Below are 15,259 nucleotides of genomic sequence, written 5' to 3' on the forward strand. Positions count from 1 at the left end.
CGCACTCAACACATTTTATTTACTGCTATATGGCGTCAGACATATGGTTAAGGCCCACACAGATATTGAGAGAGGAAACCCGCTGTCGTCATGTCATGGTCTACTCTTTCCGATTAGCAGCAAGGGATCTTTTATACGCGCCATCCCACAGACAGGATAGCACATACCACGGCCTTTGATATACCAGTCGTGGTGCACTGGCTGTGACGAGAAATAGCACAATGGGCCCACCGACGGGGATCGATCCCAGATCGACCGCGCATCGAGCGCTGTGCCACTGAGCTAGTCCCGCCCCTCATTAAAATAACTGCTAATCCAACTTCTATTATATATGTTTAATGACAATATGGGTAAAAAAAAAAGGGAAATAATATTTACAAAACTAATAACATAGTTGCACCTGGTACATGAATATGGATGTATGTATGCATCCGTGATCCGTGACTGACCTACTTAATCTGTTTTACAGATCAGTGTCACGTGTGACGTAAGCGAAATGATATGGCACATTCCAGTGCAATGTGTGACATAAAAACCAGTCTGGGTGGTGTTTTGCGTTCTTATTGGTTGGTTGTTGTTTGTTTGTTACCCGTTTCGGTTTCCATTATATAGTTGGTGTTTTTTAAAAAGCTGACAGGTGCAACAGTACTGAATTTTTACCCCCGTACAGGTCCGGATTGCGGTGGGGTTTCTTGAACAAATGTTCTTATTTTTAAAAATATTTTTTCCGGGGTGCATGACTGGACCCCCCCCCCCCCCCCCCCCCCCCCCCCCGCCTTATAAACTTTCACTCGCCACAGTCCAGACTATCACCTGCTAAAATTCATGCACACGTGCCTACACACACACACACACACACACACACACCCACCCCTGTAATTTAGATTTTGTTTAAATGTTGTTAAACACGATTTCCTAGCATTCTGGAAAACAAAATATAATGAACGAAAGAAAGAAGTGGAACATATGGCATGGTATTTGAGACCAGATCTATGTCAGTATTATTAGGGTCTCCACGAGTACTCGAGTACTCGGGCACGGGTCGAATCCAGCAAGACTCGAGTCCGTTCACAGGACTCGAGTACCCGTACACGGTGGAATACAATTAGCAACTACATAACAATACAATGGACAATGTAGGACAATGATTTCAGCAGTAGATAATCAACGATATAAGTTACACAATAATTATATGACCATGCGTTTGTTTCTCTTTTTAAAATGACCGTCCGTCCGTCCGTCCGTCCGTCCGTCACAACACTTCTAAATGCAATACAATGGCATGGTGGAATAAAGATGCATAATTCTAGTATTTTACTTTATTCCTTAATCTCATCGTAATCTAGTGTAAGTGTCGGGTACTCGGGTCCGGGTCGAGTTTGACCTTCGGTACTCAAGTTCAATACTCGTGGAGGCCCCAACTATTATAGTTATTTGTCTGTATACAGTAGAGAAATGTAACGTGGGACTGAATGGCAGTGGTATGAGACTGACTGTCGGTAATGCTAGTCTCACACTACCAACTGTCACGACGGAGTTGGCAAACTCGCCGATAATATTTTAAATGTATATATCTTATTGTTTTTAATAATCATATTTTGAAGGTATATATCTTATTGTTTTTAATAATCATATTTTGAACGTATATATCTTATCGTTTTTAATAATCATATTTTGAAGGTATATATCTTATTGTTTTTAATAATCATATTTTGTATATATCTTATTGTTTTTAATAATCATATTTTGAAGGTATATATCTTATCGTTTTTAATAATCATATTTTGAAGGTATATATCTTATGGTTTTTAATAATCATATTTTGTATATATCTTATTGTTTTTAATAATCATATTTTGAACGTATATATCTTATTGTTTTTATTTGTGCTGACATTGTTTTAACTGTACTATATTGCAGGGCTCGAACTTAACGGCGGCACCGACGGCAATTGCCGTCGTTGGGATATAAATTGCCGTAGGCAGAGAGCATCACCGATGGCACTTTCGTGCCGTCGGTAAAGCTCCTCAACAATGGCGAAATGTATACACCTTGTGTACATTATCTGCCAATATTTAACATCTGCACATTTAAAAGATGTCTACAAATAGCAAGATAGCCTTTCAGTCAGGTTTTATTTTCTGCAAATGTCACTTATAATTTTTTTTGCCATAGGCAGGCTCAAAATTGCCGTCGGTGGACTGTTTCACCCTTTGCAGTTCTTTTAAAAATTGCCGTGGGAGACAAATTCTTAAGTTCGAGCCCTGATATTGGATTGTTTACTTTATTTGTCTTTTAGATACTTTTAGCGAATAGTCTCTCATAACTCGGTATAGAGTGGCTATATATATATATATATATATATATATACTAAATGTTATTTCGTTCTAATGAGGTGAGACTTTAATAAACTTTAATAAACTCTCTGTCTGTCTGTCAGTCTGTCTGTCAGTTTGTCTGTTAGTCTCTCGACTTCTACGGATGTCTGGTTGCTGGTGTGAGCACTCTTACAGCGGATTTCACGTCGTATACAAATCCTACGACTGATTAGTTGTTAATCTGAGCACACCCACAGTTGATAGTCTGACACTAGCATAACACAGGTAACTTCCCGAGAAGGGTTTCGGCTGCAGTCAGTATTTATTAATTAATTAATTATTTATGTGTCCGCTTATTTTTTGTTTCTCCAACAATATACATATAAATATTTTAGGTTGTCGTTTTGGCTGTTTTAAAGGTTATTGTTATCGACTTCTGTCACTGTTATATTAGGACGTAAGTCAAATGGTTGGCATGGCAGATACGATGCATAATTGAACTGTTCCGGTGCATGACTCATCGCATCTGTTTAAATTTCCACTGAGCTTTATCCTGTGCAGGTTTAGATTTGTCAACCAAAACATTGGAGGCACGGAGGTGGTAATTCTCCTGCATGCGAAGTAGAAATGATGACCTCTCGAGAGATGGCACTTCTCCTGTATGCGAAGTAGAAATTATTAACCTCTCGAGAGATGGCAGTCCTCCTGCATGCGAAGTAGAAAGAACGTCCTCCAGGGAGGTGGCAGTCTGCGAAGTACAAAGGATGTCCTCCAGGAGGTGGCAGTCCTCTTGCATGCGAAGTAGAAAGAACGTCCTCCAGGGAGGTGGCAGTCTTCCCACATGCGAAGTAAAAAGGATGTCCTCCAGGGAGGTGGCAGTCTTCCCACATGCGAAGTACAAAGGATGTCCTCCGGGGAGGTGGCAGTCTTCTTACATGCGAAGTACAAAGGATGTCCTCCGGGGAGGTGGCAGTCTTCCTACATGCGAAGTACAAAGGATGTCCTCCGGGGAGGTGGCAGTCTTCCCACATGCGAAGTAAAAAGGATGTCCTCCAGGGAGGTGGCAGTCTTCCCACATGCGAAGTACAAAGGATGTCCTCCGGGGAGGTGGCAGTCTTCCTACATGCGAAGTACAAAGGATGTCCTCCGGGGAGGTGGCAGTCTTCTTACATGCGAAGTAAAAAGGATGTCCTCCAGCGAGGTGGCAGTCTTCCCACATGCGAAGTAAAAAGGATGTCCTCCAGAGAGGTGGCAGTCTTCTTACATGTGAAGTAAAAAGGATGTCCTCCAGAGAGGTGGCAGTCTTCTTACATGCGAAGTAAAAAGGATGTCCTCCAGGGAGGTGGCAGTCTTCCCACATGCGAAGTAAAAAGGATGTCCTCCAGAGAGGTGGCAGTCTTCCCACATGCGAAGTAAAAAGGATGTCCTCCAGAGAGGTGGCAGTCTTCTTAAATGCGAAGTAAAAAGGATGTCCTCCAGGGAGGTGGCAGTCTTCCTACATGCGAAGTAAAAAGGATGTCCTCCAGAGAGGTGGCAGTCTTCCTACATGCGAAGTACAAAGGATATCCTCCTGGGAGGTGGCAGTCCTCGTATACGATATTGAAAATCGTAATGGTTCTGTTGTTCTGGGGCCTTATTACGAAGTGTGTTTGCAGACAGACAGACAGACAGACAGACAGACAGATTCTTTATTTAGGTCTCACCTTATGCAGAGATTAAAAAAAACCCCAGGAGATCACTAACAATAATAATACAACAATACAACAATAAAAGTACACAAGTCAATCCTATGGTATTATGAGATACTTTAAAACTAGTAAAGACTACCAGAAATATTTAAAAAGTATTGTATTTAATGGGGTGTTGAGCGATTTATTAATATAAAGTATGGTGGGTCATAAGAGCCATCTCAGATTCTAATTAAGACAGTTAAAACAGGTTATTTTGTAAATCTCAAAAGAATAAAAAAATCATATCTATCCGTTTTTAACCTTAAAGGCGCGGTACCACTACAAAATACGACGTAGGCGTAGGCGTAGTAACATAAAATTCAGTGGTAAAACCATGTTTAAAAGTACTATAAATAAGAAGTTTATTCTCTCCAGTTTTTCAGTGTCACGTTCCAGAACATTTGTCTGATTTTGAAACCATCTGACGCTTTTCTTTCATTTTCTGTTATTGAAATTGTATTGTTAAAGGGACATTCCTGAGTTTGCTGCATTGTAAGATGTTTCAGAAAAATTAAATATTTCTACGATTAAACGTACATATTAAATATATTTTCTTGTTTAGAATATCAGTGTCTGTATATTCAATGTATTTCTGGTCGTCTTAATATTTGTAAGAAGCCTAAACTGGATTTTGTCTTCAAATAATTTCGTACATACGAAAAAATCTTTTTTAGGAAATAAAATGAAATTTAACCTAGTACAAATAGTAGAACCATCAGAAACACATTTAATATACAGCCACTAATATTTTATGCAGAAAAATATATTTGATATGTAATTACAATCGTTAAAAAGTCTCTGTTAGTCGATAACGTCGTACAAATTGCAGCAAACTTAGGAATGTCCCTTTAAAAGATATTCGTTGTATTATTAAAACCAAGATGGACGGCCAGATTAAAAAGAGAAAGTAGCACATGATCATACGATTATTGTGTAACTTGTATTACTGATTAGTTACTGCTGAAATTAATGCTCTACATTGTTTCACTTGCACGGGTACTCAAGTCCTGTGAACGGACTCTAACCTTGCTTGACTCGACTCGTGCCCGAGTACTCGAGTACTCGTGGATACCCTAGTCCGTTCACAGGACTTGAGTACCCGTACAAGTGAGACAATGTAGAGCAACTAGTTCAGCAGTAACTAATTAACGATACAAGTTACACGATAATTATATGACTATTTGCTAGTTTCTTTTTTAATCTGGCCGTCCGTTCGTCCGTCACAATACTGAACGTATAAACGGGTTTCTAAATGCAATACAATGGCATGATTTGGCATTCATGTTTAGTGCTGGAATTAAGCTATATAATGCTATTTTACGTTATATTCCTTTGTCTCATTATCATCTTGTGTAAGCGTCGGGTACTCGGGTCCGGGTCGAGTTTGACCCTCGAGTACTCGATGATGATGATGTTAACTAGTTTAACGTGCCCATATACCACTAGGGTTTCGAACACGCCCATCCCGAGTCCGACCTCCGATAAGATCGGTGGCCTGATGTGAGGGGGGGGGGGGGGGGGGGATGGGCAGAATTTTGAAAAAAGCAATTAGTAAAAAAGTTAATAGAATAAATAAAAAAAATAAAAAGGTTACAAGTCAAAAATAAAAAGAATTGACTGCTCGGCCGAATATTTACATAATTTGGAGCATTTTAGAAGGACAGTCCAAAACTAAATAAGAGAAAGAAGAGAGGATCGGACTATTTAATAATATTTAAAAAAAGAAGTAATTTCGACATAAAATTTTAAACGCAGATCTAAAAGTTTAAAGTCCGATCGATATGTTCACGCGAGTGGCCTCGTTAAGGCCGTTTGGGTGCACAGCTTAAAGGGACGAGATGGGTTGCATCCCGTCAAGAAAACCCCTAGATTGACAGTCGATAGACGTTGAAGGTTTAGTGCTGTGCTGAAATACAGATCTTGAGAAGCCGGATCCGTCTGAACGAGAGAGAGTATCAAACTAGGGTAATCCAGTCGTCATGGGTTGGTATAGTGGTGCGGACGGGCCCGACTCCGGAGGATACGAGATGGTATCACTATAAAGCAAGGTAAAGTCTAGAAAAAGAGTAGTAGGGGCCGACCCCGCTTCCTATTTCTTCTTAGAGTGGGGCGGTCAATCTTCCAGTGCTGCTAGGACAGGCTCGGACATGTAGAGACTAAACGCGAACAACCGTGGCGTTCTGCAGAATGGCCGTCATACGAGTCACGTGGGGGGGGGGGGGGGGGGGGGAGTAGTAAAATGGTTGCTAACCAAAATAGTAACCTTTATGATACTAGCTAACCACCAACAACTAACAACTAACCAACTGTCCTGGGCCCCGTTCCACGAAACGATCTTAGCCCTAAGATCAACTTAAGTGCATAGGGCAGCTATGCGCTTACGGTAATCTTAGGGCTAAGATCGCATCGTGAAACGGAGCCCAGGACAGTTGGTTAGTTGTTAGTTGTTGGTGGTTAGCTAGTATAACTCGTTTAACGTGTCCATATACCACTAGGGTTTCGAACACGCCTATCCCGAGTCCGGCCTCCGATAGGATCGGGGGTCTGACTCGGGACAGGCATAATATTGTCCACTGGTTAGTTGTTAATCTGAGCGCACCCGTCTTAGGTCGAGAGTGGGGGAAATTACAACGCAACCATTCGAGTTGGCCAACTCCGTCGTGACAGTTGGTAATTTGAGACTAGCATTAGGTCCAAGGTTTCTATTAAAGATACCATCTATGTTGGGTGGGGTTTTTTTCAGATACTCGTCTGCATGGTTGCCGTTGGGCTGAGCGCTGTTAGCGCCTTTTCAAAGGGGCCACCAATTAAGTCCTGCGCAGAAATGTTCCCAACTAAGCATAAAGCTGATGCGCAGACGTCTACTCCGATCGTCAACATCAAACTGAGAGATGCTCAAGGAAACGACACGACGTCATACCAGGCTGGCGATCATATAACAGGTACTGAATGTCCAATTAAAGTGACTATCTCTTTCCCGTTAACACGGAGCCTTTTTCAATATTTACCTTTGTCTAACACCCAATAGCCGATATATAGGGCTATTTGTAGTTCCAACCAGTGCACCATGACTGGTATATCAAAGGCCGTGGTATGTGCTATTCTGTCTATGAAATGGTACATATAAAAGATCCCTTGCTGCTAATCGAAAAGAGTAGCCCATGAAGTGGCGACAGCGGGTTTCCTCTCTCAATATCTGTGTGGTCCTTAACCATATGTCTGACGCCATATAACCGTAAATAAAATGTGTTGAGTGCGTCGTTAAATAAAACATTTCCTTCCTTCCGATATATAGTTTTGTGCTGATGTATTGTTAACCATCCATCCATCCATCCATCCATCCATCCATATGATAATTCATTCATTCATTCATTTATTCATTCATTCCATTAATACTGTAAACCTTCTGTGGGTTTTTTTTTTTTCATTTCAGTGACGGTGTCAACAGTGGATTCCAAAAATAGCGAAATGTATTTTAAAGGTTTGTTCGTGCAGGCAAGACGAGCTAACTGCTCGTCTGACAAAAAGTCGGAACCAGTGGGAACTTTCACCATTGATTCAAATAGTACATTTTTGAAGACGATGGATTGCGGACAAATTTCCAAGGTCAGATAGTATTCTCTAAGCGAAGAGTATAGTAATGATCATGTTAGCTATGACAACTACGTGCTTTCATTATTATTGCACCGGCCTCGGTGGCGTCGTGATTAGGCCATCGGTCTACAGGCTGGTAGGTACTGGGTTCGGATCCCAGTCGAGGCATGGGATTTTTACTCCAGATACCGACTCCAAACCCTGAGTGAGTGCTCCGCAAGGCTCAATGGGTAGGTGTAAAGCACTTACATCGACCAGTGATCCATAACTGGTTCAACAAAGGCCATGGTCTGTGCTATCCTGTCTGTGGGATGGTGCATATAGAAAGACCCCTTGCTGCTAATCGAAAAGAGTAGCCCATGAAGTGGCGACAGCGGGTTTCTTCTCTCAGTATCTGTGTGGTCCATAGGTCTGACGCCATTTAACCGTAAATAAAATTGTGTTGAGTGCGTTGTTAAATAAGAGGGAGAGAGAGAGAGAGAGAGAGAGAGAGAGAGAGAGAGAGAGAGAGAGAGAGAGAGAGAGAGAGAGAGAGAGAGAGAGAGAGAGAGAGAGAATGGGAGATATAGAGAGATTGTGGTTTTTTTGTAAAGTAAAAAAGAAATTGCTATTTTATTTATTTATCGTCTTTAATTCTGTCTTTGTCCAACTCACTCACACACACACACTCTCTCTCTCTCTCTCTCTCTCTCTCTCTCTCTCTCTCTCTCTCTCTCTCTCTCTCTCTCTCTCTCTCATCTCTGTGTGTGTGTGTGTGTGTGTGTGTGTGTGTGTGTGTGTGAATATGTGTGATAGACCGAATGAGAGAGATAATGGGATAGAGAGAATGTGGAGGGGGGGGGGGGGGAGAGCGAGAGAGAGAGAGTTTTTTTCTCGTTCCAACCAGTGCACCACAACTGGTCAACGGCCGTGGTATGTGATTTCCTGTCTGTAGGAAAGTGCATATAAAAGATCCTTTGCTGCATTAGGAAAATGTAGCGGCTTTCCTCTGTTGACTAAGAGTCAGAATTACCAAATGTTTGACATTCATTAGCCGATGGTTAATTAATCAATGTGCTCTACTGGTGTCGTTAAACAAAACAAACTTCTTCTTCTGCCGTTCGAGAGCTAGACGGACATTTGGACGATTATGATCGCTCTCTCAGCCAGAGATAACTCTATAGCTAAAACATGGAATTGCTGTCTGCTGCCTACCGTCGGGTAGGCAAAGTTTCCCGCTTTAATACAACAATAACCCTATGGTTTGACGTTGTATTGATCATTTTTGCTGATAACAAATATTTGACATATTAACGCGTCTGTTAATATTCAATTATAGTAGGCCCAAACCACTATGTTGGTCGGAAATGTCTTAAAATGGCTGTAAACGCAGGACAGAGCCTTTAACTTATACATAACACAATCATTAGACGTCTGAATCTGACCTGACCATTGCAAAGGGCAGGGCGTAGCCCAATGGTATTTAGTGTTAGCTTGATACGCGATCGGTCTATTTCTCGTTCCAGCCAGTGCACCGTGACTGGTAGATCAAAGACCGTGGTATGTGCTATCCTGTCTGTGATATGGTGCATATAAAAGATCCTTTGCTTCTAATGGCAAAAATGTTGCGGGTTTTCCTCTATTTGACTTGGTGAAAATTACCAAATGTTTGACATCCAATAGCTAATGTTTAATAAATCAATGTGCTCTAGTAGTGTCGTTAAACAAAACAAACTTCTTCTTTTTTACCATTGCAGAGTGCTGTAGCCCACAAGGTGAGCGAGAAGCACACAACCCAGACATTCACTTGGATCGCACCCAGCTCCAAAGTAGGCCATGTGTATATACAGTGAGTGTATGATACGTTTCTTTATTATACCGGTATTTGTCTGTCCGTCCGTCTCTCTGTCTCTGTCTGTCTGTCTGTCTGTCTGTCTGTCTCTGTCTCTCTCTCTCTCTCTCTCTCTCTCTCTCTCTCTCTCTCTCTCTCTCTCTCTCTCTCTCTCTCTCTCTCTCTCTCCTCTATATATATATATATATATATATATATATATATATATATATAGATAGATAGATAGATAGATAGATAGATAGATAGATATACATAGACATACATAGATATTACCGCACAGGCGCAGGGGATAATTAAATCCATTCTGGACTTGTGGGGAAAACCTGGCTCTGGCATGTATGTATATAGATGTATGAATATCTATATATTGTACACAACTGGCCAAAGGCCGTGGTATGTGCTTTCCTATCTGTGGGAAAGTGCATATAAAATATCCCTGGCTGCAATAGGAAAAATGTAGCGGGTTTCCTCTGTTGAATTATCAAATGTGTGACATCCAATAGCCGATGATTAATTAATCAATGTGCTCTTGTGGTGTCGTTAAACAAAACACTCTACTTTACTATATACTGTATGTATGTTGTCTTTGACTAGTGCTTATAAAGCTATAAGCGCACGCGCACAGGGGATAAAAATAATATTTTGCCTCACATGCCGTTGCTGGGATTCGAACCGTAGCCACCAAATCGCCCGTTTTTCCCAGCTACCACTGTCTATACTCATTTCAAGATTTCAAGACTAACATAATTTGAGACTTAAATAACGCCATGGCAATGCCATACACATTGTGTACATGCGACGTCACTAAAGAGTTTAAGAAACTTTATAATCACGGTCTCTGGACCTGGGCTTTGCACAGTGGCGTAAGAAGGGGGCCACGCCACCCCCACCCCCCGCAATCAAACATTTTTTCTTGTCTTTGTTTACGGTATCATTTTTTTTATTTTTTTATCCTACAGCCCCTCTGACGCAATATAACCGTAAATAAAATGTGTTGAGTGCGTCGTTAAATAAAACATTTCCTTCCTTCCTTCCTTCCTTCCTTCCTACAACCCCTTTTCCTTTCACTCCTTTGTTCCTGATCTGGCAACTCCTATCTTTCAACTTCTTTCGCTGTCCACCTCCACATCCCAGTCATTGTCTCTCCAACTGCGACAGGTGCTTGTCTCTTGTGGATATCCGTGTCACACACCTGTCATTCTCCATCATCAGCTTTTAGCTGTGGGCTTAGTCTGACCACTTTTGAGTTATTTCTGGCATTGTTAAGAGGCACTATGCTCTCCTACTACCGGCGGTCGTTAGTTAATGCCGTGGACCAGACTGTATACAATTTTATAAAATCATAGTGAGGCAATCTAAAATCCTAGCTACGCCAGTGGCTTTGTAGTAGCTCGATATCAATATTAGGCTAAACGAAACGGGGATAAAAGTAGGTCGCAGGCTCTATTAAGTCGCAGGCTCTATTAAGTCGCAGGCTCTAGGGTGTATACTACCAAATCAAATCCCATAGACGACAATAGTAACATATGTGGCTAAAACTCCTACCTGCAACGTATCAACCGACATAAACGCCACGGATATAAATACTACCACCCCTTACACTTAAAGTGAATAAAAAAAAAATGGGGGTCAAGCTGCTCGTTTCTGAGATAACGGATAGCGTCTATGACTACCCTAGTTTCGCACAAAATTCGAGTTTTTTTTTTTACAGGTACCCCATACATGTTTCAAGCACAAGGCTACTTGACACATTGGTACTAGATGAAATAAAATTGCAATTTTTTTTTACCCAGATGAAACTATTATTTTTTACAACCAACACACTCACATTTATAACCAATCACAGGACTTGTGGTGTTCACTTCTCTATCAAAAGTTCGGTGCACCTCGAACTTTGACCCAGCCGGAAGTTATTTGGTTTAGTACTACCTATACTGATAACATACATTTTTCAAAAAGTGTCCAGCTATGTGTCTTTATGACAACCAGGATCTGGCGTATTCTGACATAAACTGACAACCTCACTGAAACTGTTGTTTCTACAGTGCAACCTAATATAATGTACCACCTCAAAAAGCATATATATTGCATATAGTTTTGTACAAATGCAATATGTCATATTAAACAACAAAATGTTTTAAAAATAAAACTCTGAAGATATTTACTTTCAGTTCGGTGTGTTTACTCAGGTATATATGTAGAGACAACAAAGATAGTCAGAGTACCTCTACCCCTTTAAAGAATGCCATTAAAACACATTGCACTTGATTGACCCCTAGATTATGAAGACCTTAAAACAGGCACATCAAAAAGAAATATCAGTATTAAAAAAAAATACACTGTCTGAGGAAGGAAACACAAACATGACTGTACCCGTATGAAGTAATGACTTAATGTCCTGAACATTAGTGTTGGGAGGAAATCCTGTATGCTGGGTGTGGGTGTCTTCAAGTTACCAGGTATGGGAATTTCAAATCCATCGGCCATGCATTTTCATAATGAACCATCAAAACTATTGGCAGCCACCAATATTCCTGACTATATTTATTTATAGCCTACTGTAGTTGGAGGTTTTAATAGTTGTGATATCTGGAATAATCATGCAGCTTTAACACAATTATTTTTGATTATTACTGAAAAAAACTATTTTTAATGACAAAAATTACCCGAACATCTATTTTCTTGCATTATTTTCTAATCCGGATGAATACAATATGTACATTAGATGTATTCCTACAATCTGTAATCCAGCATTTTATTTAGCTAGTAACATAGGTAATACAGCTTTAACAATAAAATAAATTATCAACTTAACCCAAGGCAGGTAATCAAATCTGAAAAAATTGGTTCTGAATCTAGTATAAACTCAAAATGCTTTTCATGAGAGCAAACTAAGTGATTATTAAGAAAGAAAAAAATCATCTGGAGATCTAAGTATATGTTTAACAACCTTATTGTTATATACAAATAAGAACAGAAGGCACAATAGTGACAACAAATTTAATTATGTTTTTGGTAAAGTTTTTCTTCAAATTTACTTTAAATTTTGCATAAAACTACAAATTTGTCTAAAATATAACTTAGCACCCTATAAATATGTCAAAATGACAATAAAAATCAACTTCTTTACAAATTTGAGTTTTCAGAATTTCATACATAAAAAATTAACAATGTTAATGGAAACTAAAGACATTAACCCACTATTGGCACATGCTATTTTTAATATAAAAATAAATTGCTATTAAAACCTTAGTTCAGGTTGCCTATATATAATACCATATTTAAGAGCAGTTGTATATGGCAAGTCAAATACCATGTAAAAAGAAATTATTGAAATCTTTACAGTATGAATTATAGGCCAAAACCAACTTTTCTTCAGTGCTAACTTTGATTCAAACTCCATTCAGAGCCATGTACAGAGATTATTGTCAAGGTCAAGGTCATTGTGAACTTGCATGATCGAGTGATGGCTAATTAATCAACCAGTATAGTTTAATTAAATAAAATGACAAAATCATAAAAAAATTTATTATGCACTGAATATGTGCTATAGGGTGTATACTACCAAATCAAATCCCATAGACGACAATAGTAACATATGTGGCTAAAACTCCTACCTGCAACGTATCAACCGACATAAACGCCACGGATATAAATACTACCACCCCTTACACTTAAAGTGAATAAAAAAAATGGGGGTCAAGCTGCTCGTTTCTGAGATAACGGATAGCGTCTATGACTACCCTAGTTTCGCACAAAATTCGAGTACTTTTTTTTACAGGTACCCCATACATGTTTCAAGCACAAGGCTACTTGACACATTGGTACTAGATGAAATAAAATTGCAATTTTTTTTTACCCAGATGAAACTATTATTTTTTACAACCAACACACTCACATTTATAACCAATCACAGGACTTGTGGTGTTCACTTCTCTATCAAAAGTTCGGTGCACCTCGAATTTGACCCAGCCGGAAGTTATTTGGTTTAGTACTACCTATATTAAGTCCATCCCCCCCCCCCCCTCTATTTAAAGTAATACGCCACCTACCGTTTGTTTACGTTCCAAGTCTCACAGTAAAATGAGTAGACAGTCAAATAGCTAAGAAATTCTAAGTATATCCAATTTTTTGTTACATTTTACCTTCAAAATTCTTTTTTCTACACAGGAACCGAAATAGATTTTTAAAAATGACCCGTATGTCAATTAAAACATTTGTTTTGTTTTTTTAATTTATGGCGATCATGCCCAAAATATATATTGAAGTGTCGTCTGCATGAGCATGTTTATTTTTGTGTTCTAGGGAGTAAAAATGTGAGGCTTTTGTGTGTGGAAGCAAATAACAAATGGAAATGAAATAACCAAAACTATTTAAAAAAACACAAAAGAAGTTTGTCCCACCTTATCTTGCAAACAATATTTTACACACCATGCAGCAATCTGCTAACTGCTAAATCAATGAACAAATAATTGTTTCAAGACATAAATTCAACCATGCAAATTTCAGCTATGTAGTTTGTTCTTATGACGTTTTGAGCTCTTATGCTTGAAAATAAGATTGTTAGCCCGAGTACTCTGACTGTAAGAGAGCTAGACGGACATTTGTAATGAGAACGTGTAACTGTCCAAATATTCGTCTAGCTCTCTTACAGTCTGAGTAGGCCTGCTCTGGCTAGCCGATTGTTAAGTACGTGTGAACTTTTGATTGCATCAGTTATTTAAATGTTTCTGCATTGTTGGTTAAAATAACAATTAAATAGGTTGTTTTTTTTTTTCAATTAATAGTTACAACAAAATTACAAAGCAGTTCAAAACTTAACTAATAAAAGTATGAAATAATCATCAAAAAGAACCCATGCTACCTCGGAGTCTAGGGTCAGTTTGGGTGGGTTTTTTTTATTTTTATTACAACCAAGGCAATACTGCGGCTTTTTTTTCTTTCTTTCTTTCTTTTCAGAGCTTCTTTCTTCCTTTCTTTCATTATTTCTTTCAGAGCTACGATTGTGAAGAACGTTAAGACGTTTTGGACCGGTGTGACGTCAAGCTTTCTGAAAGATAGCGACGACAAAAGCGAGCCACAATTCTGTCACGTGCGCAAGAAAAACGCTGCTAACGTCACAACACCCGCCGTTGCTGACGTCACAACACCCGCCGTTGCTGACGTCACAACACCCGCCGTTGCTGACGTCAGAACACCCGCCGTTGTTGTTGTTGTTCTTGGGCTTTGCATCAGCATGGCCAATTTTATCTCTTTCTCATAAACTACTCTTGGTTTACAAATCAACCGTCTCACAGATGAGAGTCCTTAAAGACTATTTTGATATCGTAAATATATCATCTTAATTTAGTGTCATTTTTAAAACAAATTATCCAAAAATATGTATGTGAAAAAAGAAAAAAAAATCTGATTTTAGGTTGTTTGTGTTTTACGAAAGAGTTTTGTTACAGTATTGTTTTGGCCAGCTCTCTTTAATACTAGTTTTTTGGAAATTAATATAATTGTATAATATGAGATGAAAGTTAATGTACGTTTAGATACAAAAAAAATACGAATTCCATAATGATCTTTGTTTGAAAGGGATATCGAATTCGTTTGTTTTCATCCAAAATTTTATAAACCTGGCCAAAATAAAATCTTTATTAAAAACATATTTTCTTGTGATCAGACCAATGAAAATAATAATAAAACTACTACTACTACTACTACTACTACTACTACTACTACTACTACTACTACTACTACTACTAATAATAATAATAATAATAAATAAACAAATACAATAA

General features: G+C 39.0%; 1 protein-coding gene across 2 annotated transcripts in view; it reads left to right on the top strand.

Annotated features, from left to right (window-relative positions):
* Positions 1 to 15,259, top strand: part of LOC121370519 (putative defense protein 3) — a 63,734-nt gene that overhangs the window by 2,588 nt on the left and 45,887 nt on the right. Inside the window, exons 2-5 of one of the 2 annotated variants that reach the window (XM_041495802.1) lie at positions 6,792 to 6,990; positions 7,482 to 7,654; positions 9,379 to 9,470; positions 14,469 to 15,122. The exons of the other annotated variant lie outside the window; for it this stretch is intronic. Coding sequence (XP_041351736.1) covers positions 6,792 to 6,990; positions 7,482 to 7,654; positions 9,379 to 9,470; positions 14,469 to 14,736 — 732 coding nt within the window. The 3' untranslated portion in view covers positions 14,737 to 15,122. Of the gene's footprint in view, positions 1 to 6,791; positions 6,991 to 7,481; positions 7,655 to 9,378; positions 9,471 to 14,468; positions 15,123 to 15,259 lie in introns of those variants that run through there. 2 annotated transcript variants of the gene reach the window in all.

The sequence above is a fragment of the Gigantopelta aegis genome, chromosome 4 (assembly GCF_016097555.1).
Source record: "Gigantopelta aegis isolate Gae_Host chromosome 4, Gae_host_genome, whole genome shotgun sequence".
NCBI lineage: Eukaryota > Metazoa > Mollusca > Gastropoda > Neomphalida > Peltospiridae > Gigantopelta > Gigantopelta aegis.